Source organism: Apteryx mantelli, chromosome 1, assembly GCF_036417845.1.
Source record: "Apteryx mantelli isolate bAptMan1 chromosome 1, bAptMan1.hap1, whole genome shotgun sequence".
NCBI classification, from domain to species: domain Eukaryota; kingdom Metazoa; phylum Chordata; class Aves; order Apterygiformes; family Apterygidae; genus Apteryx; species Apteryx mantelli.
The window spans coordinates 215,416,081-215,438,958 of record NC_089978.1 but is presented as its reverse complement, the minus strand read 5'-3'; the positions used below and the strand labels follow the sequence as shown (position 1 = coordinate 215,438,958).

The following is a 22,878-nucleotide window of genomic DNA, read 5'->3' as shown; positions in this document are numbered from 1 at the left end:
CCTCCATGAGGGCAGCAACGGTATGAAAGAACAAAAAAATGAGAGAAAAGGAAAATTTTCTGAAGAGTATCAGGATGCATTTTCCTAATACTGCTATCTCCTGGCTGGTGAAATTATCCTCTGAATGAAATATGAACAGATCTATCACTCAAAGCTGAACAGGGCATAGAAGTAGGGAGCAATCCTGCAACGTTATAGGAAACAGGGAAGAGACTGATGGACTAAACACAGTATTTTTTTTCCCTGCTTCTGGCTTCTACAATTTCAAATTGCATGTAACGCAAAATCAGAACAAAAACTACCCAACATGGTAGATGCAGCAAGTATGGTCACGTGGTCAGTAAAGGGCCATATAATGAACTTCCTCCTGAGATTTTGTAGAGAAGATTTTATATTTTAGTGGTTGAAGACTGGGCTCAGATTGATTCTTCTCTGAAAAGAGTGAGAATTTCTGGGTAATATTTATCTTCAGGTTTTACCGCATTTCATGAATGGCTTTGTTTTGTTTTCTTTTTCTAAATAGAAACATTTGTGTTGTAAAAGAAAATTATTTTGACATCTAGTCTGAATAAATAAATTGCCTTTGTGCAAATATGAATATTAACTTAAGAAAAAAGACATTAAAAAGCCTCTTGAAGTTATTATATCAATCTTAAACTTAATAAGCTGTAAGAGAATGCATTCTAGATTTTATATTAACTTCTTTCATCCTTGAAAGCCTGAGAGCCATTTTTCCTTGCACTTCGGTTTCCGTCTCATTGCTTTATTAATAATTAAACAACTGAAAAATAAAAGATCTGTTATTTCTCATGTTACGTTAATCCATAGATTTCTAATTAACCAGCCTGCAAGTGTGGAGAAGCAGTTCCTCCAGCAACTGTTGCTCCTCGCAGCAGATCTTACTCACAGGAATAAAGTTAAATTAGTCTTTTGTGTCAGAGCAGAGATGGGAGACTGGCTGAGATTCTGCTTAGTGCAGAAGCTGGGTCTAAACCCGTGGCATTGGAGCATCTCCTGGCTTCCCAGGTCCCAGTGCACACCCTGGATGCAGCCTGGCTCCCAGGAGATGTGTCCTGTCCTGCGCTGTTGGAAAAGCTGAGCGCGTGCAGGAGGAAGGATCCGGCCATGCTCCCAGTCTGGCTGTGGGGGCCGGGATCTGGGCTGCTCTGTGGGGCACTGGGACAGGAGGTCGGGAATAGCATGGATTTGGGGCTCTGGCCTTGGAGGGCTCCCAAGCCTTGGAGCTCTGTAGACGAGACAAACAGCAGAGGACATGGAAGCATTTGGAGGGGGAAAAAATACTTCAGGTCACAGAAGGGGCCCGTGGTGGCGTCAAAAATGGAACGCACAGGTTTTGGAAACCTAGTTGTGCCTGTTTCCAGGACTGGGCTGTCTTAGCAACTATTTTCTAACACTTCAGAAATCTCCTGTGATTTGTGGGCAGAGAAGTTGTTGGAGGTGTATTTCGTCTCATGATCTTGCAAACGCTTGTTGGTGTAACCTTGCCCACACAAAGAATCCCCTCTGCAGGGATTTGAGGATCAGGTTCTCAAATTATAGCCCCAGATGCTCCAAGTGCTTCTGACTCAAATGATCCTAGTTCATGGAAAATAACCCTAGAAACTCTTTCCAGATTGATAAATATGCTCTTTCAGAGTCATTTTTTTAATATTTTCTGGCAAATAACTGAAAAGACAGCTGCGTATGTAGGGTAAAGCTACAAACGGTCTTCAAAGATCTTGAACTCTGTCGGCTAGAGTGATCCTGAGGCTCCTCCTGTGGGGATTGCGGAGAAATACAAATGATTAAAATACTGGAAGCAAGTTGAAAGAATGGCTGAGAAGCAGGAGGAGGAATACTGGTTAAGGATTAAAGCCTTGGGAATGAATCACATAATGTCAGTGCCAAAAGTATAAAATAAAAACAGTATCTGCGCTTCCCTAGCTACAAAACTTCAGAAGTTGCTGCTCTGTTTCAGGGTAACTTCCCTCCTCCGTGTTGTTCATCGCAGCATCTCTAGGGCCTGTTGGCAGCGGTGGCATCTCTAGGGGCTAATGGGCAGCTTCCAGGATGAAAGTGTGATCCTGAGTGGGTTTTTATTAGGCAAGCAAGCCACAGCAGGCCAATGTTGCCTTCCAAAAAGCCACACACAGTCTCTCTGCTGAGGTTCAAGTGTAATTCCTGTCACCTTCTCCGGGAACGACACACGCTCTGTCTTCCCGACAAGAACATACTGTGTTGTCACCAGCTTTCCCAGCTCTTAGTTAGCACTTCCCCCTGGTCCAAGGGCAGCTTTGCACAGTTCTCAGTGAGACCTGCACAATCAAGCTCTGCAAAATTGGCTTTTCTCCCCAGAAACTCCATATTGCATGTTTGCTCTGCAGCTGCCATATATTTTTAATGCGGAAGAATTGGTTTGATGGGGAGCAAGAAATAGGTGTTATTTTTAAAGGCAACACTGGGTTAGGAGCCATTTTCTCACCAGGGCTCCCCAAGTGCCGATGGGAAGGGAAGTAGCTCTGCACAGACAAAAAACCCAAGCACATTGATTTGTCTGTTGGATAAAGCCCATAATGACAGTGATACCCTGTTCCACCTGTGGATTGCTACAATGGGTTTTCTCATGAGAGTGCAATTAAAACCTGCTGTAGCCTAGCAAAATGTCTCAGGAGCTTTTTTGCTTCATGGACTCACACAGCCAGTGTAAGCCCTGCTGGGGATCAAGCTGTGATGGTAGAGATGGGATTGAACAAGTACATCACATCTGAACCTGCCTGTACTTCTGTTGGGAAAGTTCAGATCCAGGAATAAAAATGTGCAAAAGCCCATCTGCACAGAGATGCAGGTAAGGACCAAATGCAAAGAGGGACTTGAATATCTACAGTTAGACTTATCTGGAATATAAGCATCAAAATCCAAAGCTGCTATTGTGAAGACTTTCCCTTGGCTGCCACAAACTCTGAGGGTCTTAAGAGCTTCACAAGTTGCCTGTCATTATTTGTTCCGTTCTCTATACGGTAATGAGCAACTCAGCACTAGCCAAATTATCAAGTCCTTCCTCTGCTAAGCCCCTGAGGAGCTGGGCTTGGCAGACGGTCTCAGGGCACATGCAGCCAGCTTGATCAGGTTCAACAGCAAACGGAGCTGCAGCTTCTGCTCTTTGTAAAACTCTGCATCAGGAGACAGTGCCAGGACTGTTACCTCCATCCTTTTCCATAGGAAAAGGAGTTGGGGCCTTGCTTCCCTCCTGAAAAAAATGTCAGGAGAGTGCCCTAACCAGCAGTGAGGGGAGATGACGTTGCCTTCTCCTCTGAACCTGCACTGCTCTGCAGAAAACGCTGCCGCGAGCATGAGGTTGGCTGTAAGCTTTGGAAAATGATATGAGCGTGTGACTTCCTGGGACTCACCTGAGGGGACAGGAGCTGGATTTGGCCCCTGCTGCTCCGACTGTTCACGCCTTCTGTGTGAAACTGTTGTTGGATAAAACACAGAAAGAGTCCCAAAAAGAGTCCCATGGTCCAACCCCCTTGGAAAGAAAGTGCCCTAATGTCCAGATTCTGCATGTTTCCTTTCCATCTCCGCTTTTTTCTTTTTTTCTTTTGTGTTCTGAATTTCCAAAGCCATGGATGTAATTCTCTTTCAAAATGTATAAAGTCATGGGGAAAAATAGTGAAATGGCTTGCGAAGCAAAGCAAATCAATTCCATAGAAATGCGACACACATTTCCGTATTACTTTATTTTTTCCATCGAAAAGAGGATTTTTGTGAAAGGTTTTTGTTTTGTGGCAATACCTTTATTCCACTTCATTGGTAAATGCTCTAAAAATACATATACAGCGGTTCAAAAAATCCGAGAGTAAATGCCTCATTCATGCTTTTTGGACAATTCATATTTACAAAGTAATGGCAAAAAGCTCCAAAATTCTGAAATACCTACATTTTGTTTTCACGCAGCATATGGTGCTTCAATCCTTTGCATTTATTCTCTGGGCTGGCCAATTTAGTTCAGCATGAGTACTGGCAGCGGAAGTCAAGAACCCAAGAGACGAATTTTAATTAGAAGGCAATCAAACCACCAGATGGCTCCCTGATGTTTTAAATAACCACTTGGGTGAAATAAATTGACTTTTCTTGAAAACATTACCAGAGTAAATTTTAAACAGTGCCCCAAAGCTGAAACATAAAGTAGTTTTGCATAGTTGTGAGAATAATTTGTAGACTCTGAGGTATACATGGGAGTGTTTTATTTGTTTAATAAAAGGCATTAACGACTGAAACATTGGTTCCTTTCGCAGTGTGCCTCATGAGCTGTTCTCAGTAGGGCTTTTGTTTAAAAATATTTTTAATGCTTGGGTTTAGTTGCACTGAAGTAAAAAACAAGCAAGAAATGAATTAATTCTTCCTGATTTTCAGTTTCAGTGTTGTGAGAGTATTTGGTATTCAGACGCATAGCACAGTACAGAAGAGGGGACGTAAGATAAACTCTGAGCATCGTCAGTGCCCTAAATCAGGGGAGCTGGGAAGGAGCACAGCGAGGCCTTGGTGATCCCTGAAAGGGAGGCAGCATGTCAGAGAGGAGGCTCAGGAGCTCTGCAGACGTCCAACTTACAGAAATCTATTGTTTGTATTTTTTCTGGATTGATTCAATCCTCTTTACCTGCAGCTTGAGTTCTTTGCAAATTATCTGTGTGATTGCATCCTCCTCCCATGTCCCATCTGCTACTTGAGGGCCAGATTCAAAGCCCATTTGTAGTCCAGGGAGAAGATGCCTGTGGACTGCAATGACTCAGACTGTAGTAGCTCACAGCTCTTTTCAGTAACAATACAGTATCAAAATCTACTTTTTTGCCTTGGGTAGATGGTTCCTGGGCCACTGTAGACCACGTGCTGGGAGAGCTTCATCCTCCAACCCAAGGACTGTTGCCCGCAGGGGTTGGACCTGGTATTAAGGGAGGGACTATCCAAAAGCACAAGTGACTGTTGGACAGTGGGTTCAGCTGCCATACGTCCCTCTGCATTTTTAAATGGTTTCTGTGCCTATAAATAACGACAATGGCAAAAATCGTGAGTATTGTTGAGCAATCTGTCTCCAGATAATGAGCCCGTCCTCATGCTCTAAACCACTCCACCAGGACGCCGGCATCATCAGTGCAGTACACGCACGCACGTGTTACTTCTGCTGGGTAACCACTGTCCTGCAAGGAAGCTGAGCCTTGGAAATTGTAATAGTGCAGCCTGGTTGCCCCTCAGAAGAGGTCTTCAGCCAGCCCTGGAGGTCCCATCCCTGGGGTGAGCTTGGGGCAGTTCAAGCCTCAGCGTTCAGAGGGCGATGTTGGACGTGGGAGCTTGAGGCAGCACGTTGCAGCACATTACAGCACAACAGCAACAGCTAGAAAAAAACTAGACCATAAAAATATCGTCTCCATTTTCCCAATAAATAGTTTATTTTAATCGAGTGTTATACAAAGGTGCTTTTAACATACTGAAATGGACAGACACAAAAAGCACTTTAACAAGGGGGTTTCAGCCTGGTGTTTAACAGTTAAAGGGGGGAAAAACATTTGGCATTTCTGTTTTTCTAACCTCCTGAGAACACACCAGAAAGATTCCTCTTAATTGAACCCTTAAACTTTTAATGCAGTCCCTGGACTGATATGCATTTGCCATATGTTTTACTTAGCCGTTAAATGGTTGACTAAGGCCTTTACTTGGCCTGTTAAACTGAATTGATGACATTTTAATATTGCACAGGGAATACCACAGCCAAATAGAAAACAGACATCTGTGGTGCTGCAGTGCTGAGATCGATCGATCCTGGCACTGGGCTGAGGAGCAGGACCAGGGAGCTGAGCTGTAGCAACTAAAGCAGCATAAATAACGTGGCAAGAGCAGAGGAGCATTTTCATCAGTGGCTTTGAGTGTTCCTACCTAGTTATAACTCGTTATTTAAATGCTGTCTAAAAGCACTTTATAAGTCATCTGTCTGAAATGTGTTTTCCATACTGTTCTTTAACAAATGGCTAAAGTGGATAGCTTCTTCCATCGCATAAATACACCTGGTTTGCCTGCTGCAGAGACAGACTTGCTTTCTCTTTGCAAGACCTAACTTGGCTTGGAAATTTTTCAGTTAGTTATGGAAGATATGGAATAAGAGAACCATCTACTAAAAGCATGGCAGTATTAACATATTTCTTAAAGGGAGGTGTTTGGGTTCCTACAAAGGTTAAGGGAACAATTGACATCGGTTTTAAGGGATCCTTTATTGCTCTATGACGTTCTCATCAATAAAGCAGTAACAGAGCTCCCCTTCCCTGAGTGAATCTTGAGTTAAGTTCTGAGAAGTGGAACATTTTCAGAAGGAGGTATGGAAAACACTGTGTGGTTTAGGACATTTTCCAAGAGTTGAAGATACTGGCTTGGAGCCCCTCTTCCAGCTGGAGCAGGGAGTTGAATTTGTGCCCCCCGTCCTGGGAGCTTTGCTGTTCCCTGCACTGCTAGCAGAGCAGCAAGTTCGGCAACGTTGACCTGTTGGCAGTGGAGGTACCTGGGTTATCCGAACTGCAGATTAGATCGTAGGTGCCTAATTCCCTCTTGAGGCACCCAAGTCCCTTTTTAGATTCATCCTTTGATGACTTGCCCAAGATATGTGGCAGAGCAAAGGTTAAACCCTGGTCTCCTGAGTTGAGGCTTTTGCCTTGCCCGTGCTTTCATGTGTGCCGGGGAGTGCGATGGTCCTACACTTCTCGCACCTCCCTGCCCACAGTCACGATATGACTTCAGAAGAAAAATTGTGGGGGTTGTACAGTGGCACTTGCTTTGTGAGTATCAGATGTAATTACTGCAGCAATAATATTTGTTTCTTTGCCAGCTCTAGTGCTAGCGAGACCTCGTTTGGAGTGTGTGCTTTTGTTAACAGGCAGTTGGACAATCAGCTGAGCAGTCAGACCAGCTGGCTGTGGATATTTAACCTCTTAGCACTTTTTTTTGGTCCCTAGTAACAGTTTACTGACTTGAATGCAGTGGCTTAGAGAGACTCCGTGCCTCCCTCACAGTGCAATGGACTGAGTGCACTTATTTTCAATAGTTTGCTCTTTTTTCAACCTCAGAATTGCTCTTCTGCAGATAACGAGTTGCACAGACATTTACGCTTTAACATTCACGCATCAGTATGCAGGCTCCAAGGTGCCGGGCTGCAACCGCTTGGCAGAAGCTCAGATCCTGCAAAAGCTCTCTTGCGTTGTATGCAGATACAAGGCACAGACTCTTTAAAAACAAAAATAGCAGCATTCTTTTTCTAAGTACAGTGGGCTTCTGGTCCCATGATGGTCAGATCTTGCCTGTGCTGGAGAGTGACTAGAGTAGCTGCTATAGATAAGTTCCCTGTAGATATGCTCTGTGCCAGAACAGAAGTCACTTTACTGCAGACCAGTTGCTCTGCTTTAGGCGTTGCCCTGCTCCGTTGCTGTGTCCTGGTCCAGAGCCTTAGGGTCATTCCCGGTCGCACTGGCTGCAGCCTCGATTCCTTGTCAGGTCCAACATTAACTCCAGTTGAGTGAAATCCTTTGCTGCTAGAAGTCAGTTTAACACCACTGACATGCATGGACCTGCCCCACTCAGGATTTGTCCCATGACTGGTCAGATGCTCATGCCAAATGCGTGATGCTCCATCTTTGTGCAGGGCTTGCGAGCTCTGCAGTCGAAGTCTCTCTTTTCGTTTTTGCCTGCGAGTTTTGCAGTGTGCTCTGAGTGTCATATTAGCAAAAAGAAGTGAGTATCTGGCCATTTCCTCAACTCCCCAGCATTCATAGTGCATGTAAACCACGCAGCCCAGGAGCACAGTGAGACTTATGTTTGCTAGATTATTGTTTGACTTTGATCTTATCATTAGTTTTGGTTTGGCACCAGTTGGTAGGAGGAGCTTTCGATTTTAATTTTCACAAAACCGTATTTATAATACATGCAAAAGAGGCTGAGGAGCCAGGATGGATGCTTAAAAGCATTTGCTATGGAATGTAAAAGGAAGATAAAAACTTTATTCTTTTAAGTCACAGCTGAATCCCTGCGTTTTATGAAACGATGAGGCTGTATGATCATACCAGCAGGAATGCCAAGGGTGCTGTGAGATCCTACGCTGCCCGAATTAAGTACGCTGCAAATGAAGGGCAGCTCCCAGAGTTGCCTATGAAATGTACTGCGCTGTTGCAGGGGGAGTTCAGGCCAGCTGGGTAGCAGCAGTTCCCTTACCCGCGTCCTTGCCCGACTGCATTCCCAAGGTGACCTCGCGGAGGTGGGATGACGTCCCAGACCCTGTTTGCTGGCTCGCGCCTCTTCCACGGCCAGCCTGCCTGGCCGAGCGCTCCTGGGCTCGCCTCCTCCTTGGGCCTTCTCCTAACGCAGCGAGGCTGAGCGCGGAGGGGCAGTTCGACGGCTGCAGTCGGAAGCCGGCGGCGTTTTACAGCTTGTATTTTTGTTTCTGCTCAGGGCTCGCTCATGAATGGGATTTTATAGGGCAGCTTAAGTATGAAATATGAAACGCAGGGGGATTGTGTCCTTCATGGCACCCAAGGGGAGGAAGGATTGTGCACGGGGCAGAGATGCACATCGCCCCAGCAAATCGGGGGAGGCAGCAAGTTTTCTTTGAGGCTCCAGGACAGGCTGATGCTTTGGGGAGCGTAAGTTTAATTAGTTGTTGTGTGTAAGTTTAATTAGTTGTTGTATCAGTTATGGCTTTGCTTTTTCCAACATCAGCATTTAGAGTCTGTTACTAGCTCACCTTTTGAAAGGTATTAGGGAAAGACACAGTGACGGTAACACAAACTCCTAAAACTTTGAACATGAACTCTGTGTATCCTGGAAGGCATTGATTTGCTCTCCTGTCTTGAAAATAAAATTATTGTGGACCTACTTGTGTTGATTAACAAGACTTAACTTGTTGTGTTGACAACAAAGATTTAACTGGAGATTTTTGTTTTTCGTGGAAGACAGCTGTGTAATGTGTTAGAATGGATGACAGCGTTGGAGCGATAATATATGAACAGATATTTAAAATCACTCCCAAGGCCATGGGACAGTCCCAGTAAAAACTAGCATGTCTGGCAGGTGGCCAACCTGGATTCTTGAGACACAGGAGCAAATAGCTACCTTTCTTTAAAAATAACACACACAGAAAATCTTCCCTCTTAGCTGGAGCCCTCATTATTAGCGTGAACATGTGTCTGTTTTCGTCTGCGTGATTAGATTCTTGGAAAATCGCCTCCATGATGAATTGATGATTTCCATTACAAACATCTCAATGGCCTGCACTAAATCAGCCACCAGTAAGGCTGTAATTGAAGAATTACTAAAATAAGCCTGGGGGCACATTTGGTGTATGTAGGACGTTGTGGAACCTCTCTCTTTTGTGCACAATGCTCCTGCTTTATCTTTCAACAAATAGTTTCCCTCCAGGAGGGGAATTTTATTCTTTCAAAAGGCAGTGAATTCTGCTGTTGCACAGAATAAAAACAGTAAATCTGTTGATCAAACATGTGGCTGTGGTTTACAGACCTGGTTTAGGTCTGTAGTGCCAGGCAGCCAACACAGGCTATTGGCAGCGCCGTCCTTTCTGCCCTTTTCGTGCCCAGCTGGTTTCACTCTGTTGTTTCCCAACATTTTTGGAGGTTGTCCTTTCCACTGGCCAGTTTTGCCTTGTGCTTTGTTGGCTACTGGCAACACCTTGTTCCTCATCATGCGGGGACGCCGTGGTCAAAGACTCATCTAGAAAGTCTTCCCAGGGTAGTTAACTAAGAGCAGAAATCACAGCAGCTTGGTCTTGGTGGGTCATACACCCGACCTGGTTTTATTTGGAGAATGTCAAGAATTAGGACCAGATGCTTCTTTCTTTTCTTTCTTTTTTTTTTTTTTGAGAAAATGTCTCTTCTGTGCATTATAAATGTTCCGTTGGGGCCGTGGGAGAATATCTGTGCTGCCCACCCTCCAGCCAAACAAAAATAAACCTGCTGGTCCTCCTGGCCCCTGCCGTGCCTTATCTGTACAAAGAGCACAGCTTGGGAATTAGCTGTTGCTAATGGGAGCAGGCAGCTGGTGCTTCCCAGGATGGCAGCCAGGTCCTACCTAAGCCTGAAGTGTTACTGGTGAGCGCCGTTGCTAGCCTGTCAGCAGCACGCAAGCAATATCATGAATCACATCCGCGGGGTGCGGCAGGAGGTGCTGGCAGAGGAGTGCCCGAGGGCAGCCGTTGTCCTGGTCCTGGGGGATGTAACCTGGATGATAAGAAGCAAGAAGAGCCTGGGAAGGGATGCAAGCAGCACAGTGTCTCCGGAGGGTGGTGAATTGCCAGCTGGTAGGGGAGAAAATGACACAAGCTAAATGACGGGGCAGGACACGCTGACAGCATAGGATAGCCATAGGGCAGAGCAGGACCTATAGACCTTTCAGCCTTGCTACTCTATCAGCCAGTTCCTAATGCTCATCCCAGCTCCTAGACCTCGTCCCTGGTGGTTGAGAAGGATCCTTGCAGAGACTTTCCTCACTGAGCACCTTACAGAGAAAAAAAAAGCAATCAGTATCTACAAAGATGGTCCCCTGCACAGAACTGAAGAAAAATGGATGATTTGAAAGATAAAATTGATAGGATAGGTGAGAAGAAAGTCCGCAGATGAGACACTTTGAGGTGTTCTAGGCATCATGGATTGCAGTGGGGTCAGAGCAGTGAGATTTAGACCAGCGTGTTTGCCACAAACTGCTTTTAAAAGCTTTGATGTGCTTGTGTATGCAGCTCGTCCTTGCTCAATGTGACCTGTGTCCACTATCCCCTGTTTGGTGACAACTGGGCAAGAGATTAATCAACAGGCATATGATCCTGAGGTTTCCGGATTCAATTCCTGTTTCTCCTGGTTCTTTCAATGACATTGCAAGTGAGCTTGCAGCTCCAGCAGAAACTGAATTTACTGGCTAAAGATATAGTATTGCTCTGAACAGTTACATAAATTTTATTTAGCTGAGGCTATATCTGAGCTATAAGAATTCAGTTTGGTGTCTCTCTGCACCGCTCAAAATGGGAGAGATTCATTTTCCACTGTGAGAAATGGGGATGTTTTGACTGAACAGTGGTGATATTAATATCATGGAAAGATCATGAGATCTAATAAGAAGGAGGACTGAATGAATGGTGTTCAGAAGAGACAGCGGGAATTGGAGACTCTGTATTCTATTAGATTATATCTGATTCAATATTGAAATACAGATACTTGGTAATGGTCCATATCCTGTCCAGGAATGGCCAAATCATTATTGGTGCATATGTAGTGACGATACTTATGTGGTAATTTAAATTTCCAAATGGAGGACCAGAAATGTGCCTCTGTACATATGCACTCAGCTTCTAGGAGGCACTTCACAGAGGCTATGAAAGTTGCTGTTGAGTGTCATTTTTTGGAGAAAGACATCAGACAGAAACGGGAAGAATGGTGTTACCCCAAATCTAAACAGAGTAATGTTGCCTTAATGTGGCTAAAGAGTCTGCAGTCAGTGTTGAAAGGGATCCCATGACAGGACACTGAAAATTATCATTGGAAGGAAAGTCAGTGTAATTAGTTGGTGCATGTTAATTAACCACTGGACAAAACAGAGCAAGGGATTACTGAAATCTTCAAAGTCAAGGTTGGATACTCTGATAAATGATAGTCTTTTGTTTGGCCAGGAAGCATGGATCTGAGGCAGAAATTGTATGGTCTTTGCTCTGTCTGAGGTCAGATTAGATTATCATAATTGCTTTAAAATCTATGAGTCTGTCATATTTGATTTTAAGTGAGTGAATCAAAAGACTCCTTAATGTAGATATGCACATTCAGGGTAGAGTTGAGTGAATAATTCAATAATTAATTTGATGAGCAGAAACATAAGAACACGAGCACTGTTTCTTTGGGTCAGACCAGAGTCATCTATCCCAGGATTGCACCTCAGGTGGTAAAATCTAAATCTGTTTCCTGCTAATTATATTAGACCCCCCATGTTTGGTGTGAAATAGATCCTTATCTTTCCTTTTTACATCATCCAAACCTTCCATGATTTTGTAGAGCTCTATCGTATCTCCTCTCATCCCTTTTTTCAAGCTGATGAGACCTTGTAAATTTAATCTCTCTTTTCATAGAGATGCTCTCTGCTCCAGCTTGTTTTCCCTCCCTGCACTTTCCCAAGTTTGACTACACTTTTTCGTGATGGGGTGACCAAAAAATCTTCAGGGCTTTTTTCCATAAATGTCATATAGGTGGGATTTGTCAAAACAAACACCTAGGTGGACATTTCTGTCCCTCACATCCTGGACTGTGCCCTCAGCAGCATCGCACCCCAGAAATGCCTCCTGCCATGTGTGTTGGCTGAAGGAGCCAAGGGCGATAGCTCACACAGAGGTGCTTGTACTGTAGAGTTGCAAGATTGGGTGAGATGAACTGTGTCAAAACGTTGAAGGCATTGGTGTGTCATGGGTTTTTATAGCAGCAAATGATTTTGTCCTTTGCATTCAGTTTTCTTCCAGACATCCTTCTTGCTTTCTCGTGGCCACAGAGAATTTGGGGGAACCTTTCTTGATAGCTCCAAGATTTCTGTCCTGATTGTAATAGATACTATACTTCTTAAAATTGTGTATGTGCGGTAGAATAGTTTTCTTACTATTATTTTAGTTACTTGCAGATTTCTTAAGAAATGCTTCATTATAAGGAACTAAAATGTTGTGGGTTTTTTTATCAATTCTCTGTGCCAGTTTCTTCACACTTCTTTTTCAAAAGTTGCAGAACACATTTAGTGAAGTTTTATATATATATATTGTTGTAACAACTTGATAAAACAAGATACCTTCGTCATTTAGTTGTGCTTGTCAGTTTGGTTTTGATACTTAGTTTCCTATTATTTCTGCCCACTGCTTGAACAACTTAATTTTTGTAACAACATATCTTGACCAGTTAACACCATTTCTTTCTTTGCTTCAAAATAAATTTTCCCCTATTGGTTTAGTCCAGAACTGAGAAACTACTCAAAGTCTGTAGAAACGCTAAAAAAAAAAAGATATGTGAGATACAAGTGATACAAGGGCTTCAGAGCTCTTCCTGCACTGAGGTGTCACTTAATATTATCTTAATTTTGGCTGGTTTTACAAAGACTTCTGCCTGCAAACTTACTCATGAGAAAACACGTGGAAATCCAACTCAGAAGAAAGAATAAACATGCAAAGGCAAATTTCTATTATTGTTATTCAAGTAAAAGCTGGGTTGTTTAAGCTCCAGCTGAGGGTGACTTTACTATATTTTTCTCTGTTCCTTTTTGATATCAGGACAATTCTTATTACTGTCTTCATTTTATATTTCATAATTGTTTACCATACATTGGGTAATTTACAGCATCCTTTTTCAGTTACATCAGTTTCCATTATTTTTAGTTCTGTTCTTCCTAGTTAATGTTGGCAGGACATTGAGGTTGGTTTCCACTGGAAAACAAGTCAAAAGGAAAACAGAACCCAACCTATTCCTGCTGAAATCTGACCTACTTTTAAACTGCTGTCAGGTGAGGAATCTCCTCCAGATTTTAACTATCCATTTATTTTATGGAGAGCTTGAAGAATATGACAGCAGTTAGGAAATACGTTGCTCCAGCCCTGAGACGCTGGAAAACATATTTTGTATGGTGGTTTGTCTACAGAGCTCTGGTCTTCTGTTTTGCAGAAGCAAAGTGAGAAAGAGTGAGACAACAAAGTCACACACACACACACACACACACACACACACACATACATATATATATACCTATATGTATTTATGCAATTAGAAAGAGTGATTGTGCTTGGACTGACTTACTGACATTCCGCCTTAGAAAATGAATAAAGCAGAAAGTAATCGCTTCTTTAAAACTAAACTTTTGAATGATTTAATACATCCTGTGCATATTCCAATGAAATTTAAAAAAAATACTGTTTTTTTCACAGTGAAACCCATGGTGAATCCACTGTGATGTAAGGATTCACATGTGGTAGACTGATGACAACAAACCGTTGACCGACACATAGGGCACGGGTTAAAGCCACCATCGCTGAGCTTCGGTTTTTGCCTTTTCGTTTCAGGCGAAACATGGTGTGCGCTAGAGGTGTGGAGGTTTGCTGCAGGACCAGGTTGCACTGGAGGTTTATCAGTGCAGAGATCTGCCTCCTAAATAACGATAGCAGCCCTGCCCAGAGTTTTATTATCACTGTTAGGTCCCAGGTCTCCTCCAGGCACTGCTGCCAGTGGGGGAACCAGAGTAGATGTAGACGAGTGTCCTGCTGGTATCTGAAGGACTGTCAGAAGCTGTCAGTCAGTAAGGTTTAGTCACAAGAGATGTAGGGACGGAAATCCTTTGTCATTTGGTTGTTACTGATGCTGTCATGCTTTCTCCTGCTGCTGGAACTGGGGGAAATTTGGAATACAACTCTGCATATTTGAATATTGCATAAAATTTTGAATAAGACTAGATAGCATAGACCTCAAAAAATCATAAACCTCAAAAGAGCTCTGCAGTAGGGATTCCGTGAAGAAAAATGTTGTCTCCAAAGATTTTAACTGCCAAACTGCATCACATCCCAACAGAGCAAGTGTGAACCAAGGTTTCCAGAGACCTACGGTCTTGTCCCAGTGGAAACATAAGTCTGTTCTCCAAAGCCCAACCTCACTACAGCTGCTCGGCAAATGTCATATAAACCTTTTCATGCAGGGAAAAAACTGTTTTGTTTTGCTCAGTTTGGTTCTGAGAGATGACCAGATCATTTTTGCCCAAAGTTTCCAAAAAAAAAAAAAAATCTCAGGGTGGGGGCAGCCCTCTGCCACTGCCCTCTACCATCATTTCCAAATGAATGCTGATGGCACCACTGGAAACGACAAGACACTGGGTCTTACACAAAAAAGTGCAGGGAAAATTTACTGGTAAGTGTTGCTACAGGCAAGTATGGCTGTGCGGTTGGTACGGCCACTGTCACAGTGGTGGTGAAGGGCCGAGGGACCATCAGCCCCCGGAATAAATCACGGAGCAAGTGTTGCTTTGAGCAGTGCTATCAAAGGAGAAGGCGCTAACAGTCCTCTCTCTCTACCGCATACACACACCTATATTTTAGAAAAATGAGCCCAAAGTAGTCCTGCACCCTTCCTTTGGTGGCCTAGGAGCACGTATTTATGATTTTAAGGTTAGTGATTTAAGGCTACCATAACAAGGAAAGTCCATGCCTCATTCAAGCTGAATATTTTATGATGTGCTGGAAATGAGAAGGCCAGTGCAATTTTCTGAGATGTATACTGAATAAGGCAGGTCTCTGTAGTATTTTTACAGTAATATATGGCCCTCCCCGATTAACATCTTAAATTATTGGCACAAGGAGAATTTTAATCACCTACTTATATTTGGAGGAGGTCAGGCTGAATGATCATAATGTTCCTTTTTGGGTCTAAAATCCATTAATCTGTTTACTCATTTTCTTCTTGTGTGTTATGTAGTTTGAACAATGAGATGAGGGTAGCCAATTTCTCTTTCCTTTCAAATCGTGAACTGGTCGGGTTCATTTTCTAGTTCTCATGCATTTTCACAATGCAGAGGAAGTTTAAAGCCAAACAGAAACCCCCTCCATTAAAAACAAAATAAATGTAAAAAATGGAAATATTTGTATTAATAAGAATTCCTTCATTAGAGAAAATGAATACGCAAAGCCTGAACTTCCAAGGAACAGTCCCTTCAGTCTTTCTTATCTCACCTCACACTTCCAGCTTCGTGCCCCGGGGGGCTGCGGTACGTGCTTCGGCTGGTGTATCAGACCCGTTCAGTACATCAGTTCGTCCTAGTTGAGATACACGGACTTGACCCCGTGTCCATTGAAATCAGTGTGTTTGTTTCTCATCAACTTAGAAGATTCAGCGTTTCACATTATAGTGAAAGGGAACATAGAGATTTAATATTTTAGGGATGGCTCCATTAGCTGAGCTCCTTAAGCACTGGGGGAACCTCCATCCTTGTGCTGTTGATTTAGTTGTTTTTTTGGGGCTGCCCTCGTCCTGGGTTTTGGGTGCCTCTTGGGTAACATTGCCTCATCCCTTCTAGCAAGGTTGGGCCACCGTATTCGTCATGACATTGCCACCGGCTGGACAACAGTCTCAGTTCTAGAGCCTCTACCTTGACACTAGTTGAAAAACATGCACATCTCTACATGCCACAAGCACGTCAGCAAACCATTGGCAGAGGTTGTTTCCAGGTTTAGCTACCAGTAGGACAGGCACTTCCACAGCTCATTTACTTGACCAGCCTTTTAAACCACAGTGAACTGTGACTGCAGATAGCTAATGCCAGTGTTGCTCTTGCCATCGGCAGAGCTAAAAGCCTTCTAAAACGGAGGCTCAGGGCAATGGGATATGGGAGGAAACGGCAAACATTTCACTTCTGATCAGTAAGCTGCTCACAGCTATTGAGTAATACTCATATTTTACCTGTTTCCTATATTGACCTGGGATCCCACCTGCTCCAGATTTCTGAAATCAGCCCACTTTCCTTTAGGCATCCCTAATCTGCAGGTTTAAACAGTGCTAACAAGTGCCTAGGGACATCACCACTTTTCTGCATGGCTTCTTTTAACACACCCTGATGATGCTTTGATGACTTGTCCCTCTGTTGGGTCACGGCTTGGAATTGCAGTCAAGCATCAGGCAAACTTCTCAGCCTGGGCAGTTTCCTACAGTTGTGGAGGGAACTGCTTGTAAACTGAATAGCTTTGCATAAATCCACCGCTGATGAGTTCATCAGCAAGACTTTTGATAACAAGCAATTAAACTGTCAAGTGGTAAACAATCCAGAGCAGTCCTGGCCTGCACTCCAAAAGAGACAGAAAGGAAAAAATCAACATGTTGCCAAATGGCAAAGAAGTCAAAAGCGGTATGTCAAAGCATGTTATTTTTCAAGCTCCTAAAAAAAGCTCTTTTTTGCTTCATGCGGAAAGGTTCCTACTCTTAATAGCAATGGGGGATGCATGAGAGAATGAATGAGAGGATTTATCTGTACACCCAGATGGTACCAACAACAGAGGGGAAGGGAAGGAATACACTGCTTGAGAAACAAGTTCGTTTCACTTCATTTTTCTTTACCTCTAACAGGAGTTGTTTTTCTTTTTGTTGGTCAGTTTGGCTTTTTCCCAGTGAACTTGATGGTGAGATGAGTTAACCTAAAGTGAAGGTCTAATACTAAAGCAGAAATATCTCATCTGTCCCTAACTTATATCTGTAAATTAGGAATTACAGAAATCTAGAAATTCTGTAGTGACAAGCCCTGAAACTAGCCCTTGAATAGAATCTGTCTGTGGACTGCAAGGAGGCCGTAATTGTCCTGTAATTCAGCGGTTCCACCTCAGTCTGCCCTCCTGGGATTTGTGTTTCCTTTTAAGTAAAAAAGGGGGTTCCCCGAGCCGCAGCACTCACCCTCCTCCCTCCCCGTGCACTGAGCTGGCTCTTCTGGCTCCAATGCTGCAGTCGAGACCAGCTTTAGACAAACGGGCAACATCTCTGCTGTGAGTTAAGAGCTCAAATACTCTCCTGCAGCTGGGCATGGTGACAGCTTGCTCCTGGTACAACACTGCCTCATGCCAGCTGGCACTGTCCTTGGGCACTATATGGGGAGAGCATTCCCAATGACAGTATGGTTGAGTTGACCCTATTTGGGAAGGGAAGAGCCAGGTGGACACAAGCTTCTCTGTCCTGGCGCAAATCATTACCAAAGTAGATATCGCTCAGATGCTGTGTTGCAGAACATCCTCAGGAGCTGAACCCCAGCTGTGAAACTTGCCTGCAGAAGTGGGACCTTATAGGTGAGCTAGTGCGAACATTTAATGTAAATCCCATATACCATAACATATATACAATAACATACACAATAAAGTGGGTCCCTCAGCTCTCTGCGTCTCCCGCACTCTGAATCAGCAAGTGGCTGCAGACTAGCAGCTGCTCCTCCTGACTCCTTGGATTAAGCAGCTGGTTTGCAATGCATCATGCAAAAGGCTGAAAATATATTGTGTGTGCTGAAAGAAAATTGTAAACAGATTTAGTCTGGGTACGGTAGATACACAGGAGTAAATTTGACTAAAAAAAGCTTGTGATTAAGGACTGAGGTATAGGGGGAAGGGGAGGGAGTTGGGAGGGAAGGAAAGTTTGTCATTTTAATAAAAAAACGTGTATGGAGTTATACTCTCTGGGAACGTGGAAGGAGAGAGTCCTTGTGCAGGAAAGCACATGATGTAAATCAGTACCTACTAAAGCATCTCTTGAATATAACCAGAGGAACTATGTGAAATTGTAGAACAGCACGCACTAAGATTTCATGGGGAAATGTGCTGTATTCAGTCATGCTAATTACTACGTGGGCTCAATTTTCAGTGCAATCAATCCACGGGAAACAAAAGGGCCACAGGGGAAATAGGAAAAGACAGATCTGGCTAATACAAGCCAGATTCAATAAAACTGTATCTACCTTCTGCAAGCCACGAAATGGATTCTCTGCTCTTCCTTGGTGAGGCCCATGGAGTGGCACTGAATATTGTAGCAATCGTAGATCTAAGAGGGACTTGCAACAACGCTCGCTGCTATGCTTCCCTGCCCAGTCTGCACCGCCACTGTGTGTATCTAATGCATAATAATATATATCTATGTGACTAGGTTTTCTGCATAGCTTTACGAGTGTCATCTTAGAGCAGGCTTCAGTGTGATGGAGCTCCTGCAAGGGCAGCCTTGGCCTCTTCCCATCGGAGCAGAGTCCCGGGCTCTCCGCTTCGCTGGGACATGAGGAGCTTTCCCTCAACCTACCAGCACAACTACGTGGACAAGTCTTACTGGGTGCTGCCAACAGTGGGCGTCAAGCCCGGAGCCACTGGTGTGGCCAGGGGTGTTGAGCTTTGCTCAGAGCTGATGTAAGCTTGGGTCACCCAGCTGAACCTCACAGAAGGTTTAACTTGAGTCCCACTGGAAACGTTGAGATGTTTTATATTCAACTACTGTGACATTTGGATTGGGCCGTGGGTGAACTTCACCTTCACTGCGTAATTTCAGTTTAACGCCAGTATTTTAGCAGACCATTCAGCTTGTTTGCCTAGCACTTTATGGGTGGATTATCCAGTTTAGTTTTTTTCTTCCCAGATTTCTTTGCAGTTTCTAAGTTGAATGTGTTCATTTTTGGTGGCAGCCTTCTCTTCCATGCAGGCTCCAAACTTTCCTAGGAAGTGACTTCATGGCATTATTCAAGCTGATTATTGCTTGCAGTGACTGCAACTGAATTACCTAGTGTTCGTAGAATGGCAAGCTCCAAGTCCATATGTATTTAATGACTGTAATCATTTATTATTTTCCCTTTATTGGGTTTGTTTTTAAAAAAAGTTTTACTGTGCTATTTATGATATGCTAAGTGGTGGAACTTGCTGAAAAAACATATCGCATTCATTTTATTTTTTAATAGGTTTTGCTTGTTAAAATGGAAATCTTTTATTTACCCTAGTAGGGCAGTTTTTTGCTGACAGTTTTATTATTTCAGTTACTCAGAAATTTCTTTCCTCTTTTGTTTCCCCAAATAGCCCTACAGGGATTTTTAATGTGTCCATTTTTTATTTAAGATTGGGTTCAGAACATGTTACTTCTAGCAGGGCAGAGGAAAAGCATAATATAGCAGACATTAAATAGTGGGATGTCAAGGTTTTATTTTCCTCTATGAGTTGTGGAATCCTTTCCCTATCTGTGTCATCTGGTAGTTAATTGAGCTCATAATCTGTGCTCCCTCATTAATAACTGTCTTCTCTCAGTGTGAGTCAGAGCCCGTGCTCAAGTAAGGACTCATATGAGTTTGTGGCTGTTAGCATATGAACATATATGCCAGGGTAATGTGGGGGAACTCTGGACATATTTAAAACTGCCCTTCCCCAACATGAGATGCCAAGTCCTTCAAAGAACTAGTAGCAGCAATTACCGTCTGCATTTCACGCACAGATGGGGAAAGGGGAAGGAGACCATTCCTACAGGACAAATCCCAAGCCTTGGTCAGCTCAGCAAAGCCTGACCCCAAAGTGCTGACAGTAGTAGGGGACCGTAGAAACCCCAGTGGGCCAGCTGCCAGCGGGCAATGACAGACCTAATTTGCCTGTACAAGTAGGGTGGAAGAGCATGGAAACCGGTGTCTGCTCCGCCTGGCTCTTACTGGTGTAGAGAGCTGTGGTTTCTGCTGGTTCTAGTGAGTCTTTGACCACTGATGTGGAATGGATTTTTTTGTTTTTCCAATATAGAGCGAACATCTCTGGTTTTGTCTTCTTACTTCTTTACTTTCCTCCTTGCTACTCTTCTGGTCTCTGAGGTAGACACAGCCTTTCTCCCCCCACCCAATTCTGACTGGTCCTGGGACTATGAGAAAACCCAAGTCCAAATGCCTGTTGAGGCAGCCAGAGAGCCCCTGGGGCTCTCGGTGGACATATGCTCAGACTGCATGGGGCTAGTAAATGTCCATATCCATCCTGTGGAGAGCTATAAAGCAAGTCTTCACACTTGTGTGTCCCGTCATGTTTTCCAGGGTGTCCGGGGGAGAGCTTTTTGACCGCATAGTTGAGAAGGGTTTCTACACTGAGAAGGACGCGAGCACCCTGATACGCCAGGTCCTGGACGCCGTGTACTACCTGCACAGGATGGGCATCGTGCACAGGGATCTCAAGGTACGACCGCTGCTTCCCTTGCTCCTCCACGCGGTGACAGTGGGGGTGCCTAGTTATGGGAATCTGAATCCTGTAGATCCAGCCTTCCTTGGGACTAGCTGTTTCAGCAAGGATTTATCACAAGAAGGATGTTCTGAAGGCACTTTCCTTCGTGATTTATTTTACTGAGGACTTTTGCAAGCAACGCTGTTATGATTGGGGGAATTTAGCAAATACGATGCAAGGAAAAAGGTCCCACCTGAAGACATGAAACATTACATTATGACAAGCAACTTTTCTCAGCCAGGATATAAGTGTTTATTGCTGTAAAGTGTCTTGCAGATTTGCAGTGCTATATTTACTTTTACTTAATAGTAATTACTTAATAATAATAAATTGTGTGGGAAGGTTGAATCATTTCCTATTTTGCCATTTGGTCCAGTGCGTTTTTGGACACTTTCTACAGCAAGGATTCTTTTAACAAACGTTGTGTGCTAGTGTGATTTTTAGATAACTGTTCTTTTAGCTGTACTGAGTTATCACGTCAACAGTTTTCCACTTTTCTGGGAAAAAAAAACCCTGCATTGTTTCCTCCTTGTATCTTAAACTGTCATTAAGATAAGCAGACAGGCCTGAATTTCATAATATACACAACTAAACCTCCCCGTCTTTAGGTATCTTAAATAATAAATTAGCAGAAAGCATTAGAAAAAAGTACAAATGTCAAAAGAAAAGTGTGAGTTCAGTTCCTGAATTCATTAATCCTACCAAAAGTTAGTGACAGAAATTAAGAATTCAGTGAATAAAATGACACCTCTGGTTTTGGTTTGGAGGGATGCTCCAAACAAGAGTTGCCTTGAATTGTCCTCAAGTAACAGTTTGTTGTGAGAGTCACAAGCCACAAGTAAATTTGCTTTTTTGCCTTTAAATGTAATTTTGTATAAAATGCATTTTTAATTATTTGTATTTTTAATGCAGTCTAGTATTAAACTGCATGTTTGCATTTTTTGGCAAATTCTTTTAGCAATGGTTGTGGTGACTGGAATGTGACCTCACTGTTTTGTCTTAACTTTGATGAAAAATTGGAGTGATGAGAGATACTATTTATTTTCTTTTTATCTCCTCCAAAATTAGTGCTGATATAAAATCCTTGTTGGAGTAAAGCAATAAATTACAGGGTTGTTCCAAAATGTGAGACAAAACTGAGCCCATTACAAGTGTAACTGTCAGCTCTACAATTTTTTAAGATGGAGCAATGCCTATTAGCGACCCTTTGGGGCAAGCAGACATGGCTTCGTTTTGCTAAAGCCTCAATGCAGTCATTTCCTTCTGCCATTCTTTGAGTCCAAATCTGAATTTTTTTGCTGTACGGGGACGTTTTCCACGGGATTGTGCCCTTTTTCCACACCTGACTGCTGTAAGTGACTTGCCTTAATCCTGGACCCCTCTAAAAGTAACTACAGTTGGGTGATCTTTGCTTGGAAAGAAGCCCAAGTAGACTAGTAGAAAGTAGAAATACAAAAAAAAGTATGGGCTAGGCACATTTTTAGGGCAAAACTTTGAATCTGCTGAAGGGCAAGATACGCTGATGTCTGTAAATCACTATTTCTCCTCAGCATTTCACAGTTTAGTTCTAAAAGTCCCAAATAATGGGTTTTCTGTAAGGAGACACTGATTAGTCTTCTGTCTCCTGCAGTCTTCACATGCAGCCTGCATTTCCCATTCCTTTCCTGCCCTTATTCTGCCTTATATAAAAATATTGTCTTATTTCCTATAATTCCACACCACTTCGGTGTGGAAGGAGTTGTCTAGTATTTTAACTTGACCAGCTTTCTCCCATATGCAATTTGTAGGAAATAAATTTAGGCTTTTTTTCTGCCACAGTAGATCTAAGAAGGCAGTCCAAGGCACTACATTGTCTGAACTATCTTTATGCTTTAAAGGAATGCTGTAGCTCTCATTTTAAAACTATTTAATCTTACTGAAATTTCCCACAATAAAATCTGAAATCTGGCGATTGGGAGGTGGATTAATCTGCCAAATACTTTAAGAGTTTATTTAAGGACATGCTGAATTTAGATCAAACAAGCCTCCTTCTCCAGCAGGGTTCTGGGGGACAGACTAGCTCTTCTTCTCTTTCTTTCTTTTTGTCTGAAAGTGTGTGTCAG

General features: G+C 43.2%; 1 protein-coding gene across 1 annotated transcript in view; it reads left to right on the top strand.

Moving 5' to 3' along the window:
- Positions 1-22,878, top strand: part of CAMK1D (calcium/calmodulin dependent protein kinase ID) — a 223,781-nt gene that overhangs the window by 154,275 nt on the left and 46,628 nt on the right. The window contains exon 4 of the mRNA XM_067317148.1: positions 20,593-20,731. Within this exon, the coding sequence (XP_067173249.1) occupies positions 20,593-20,731 (139 nt within the window). The remainder of the gene's footprint in view (positions 1-20,592; positions 20,732-22,878) is intronic.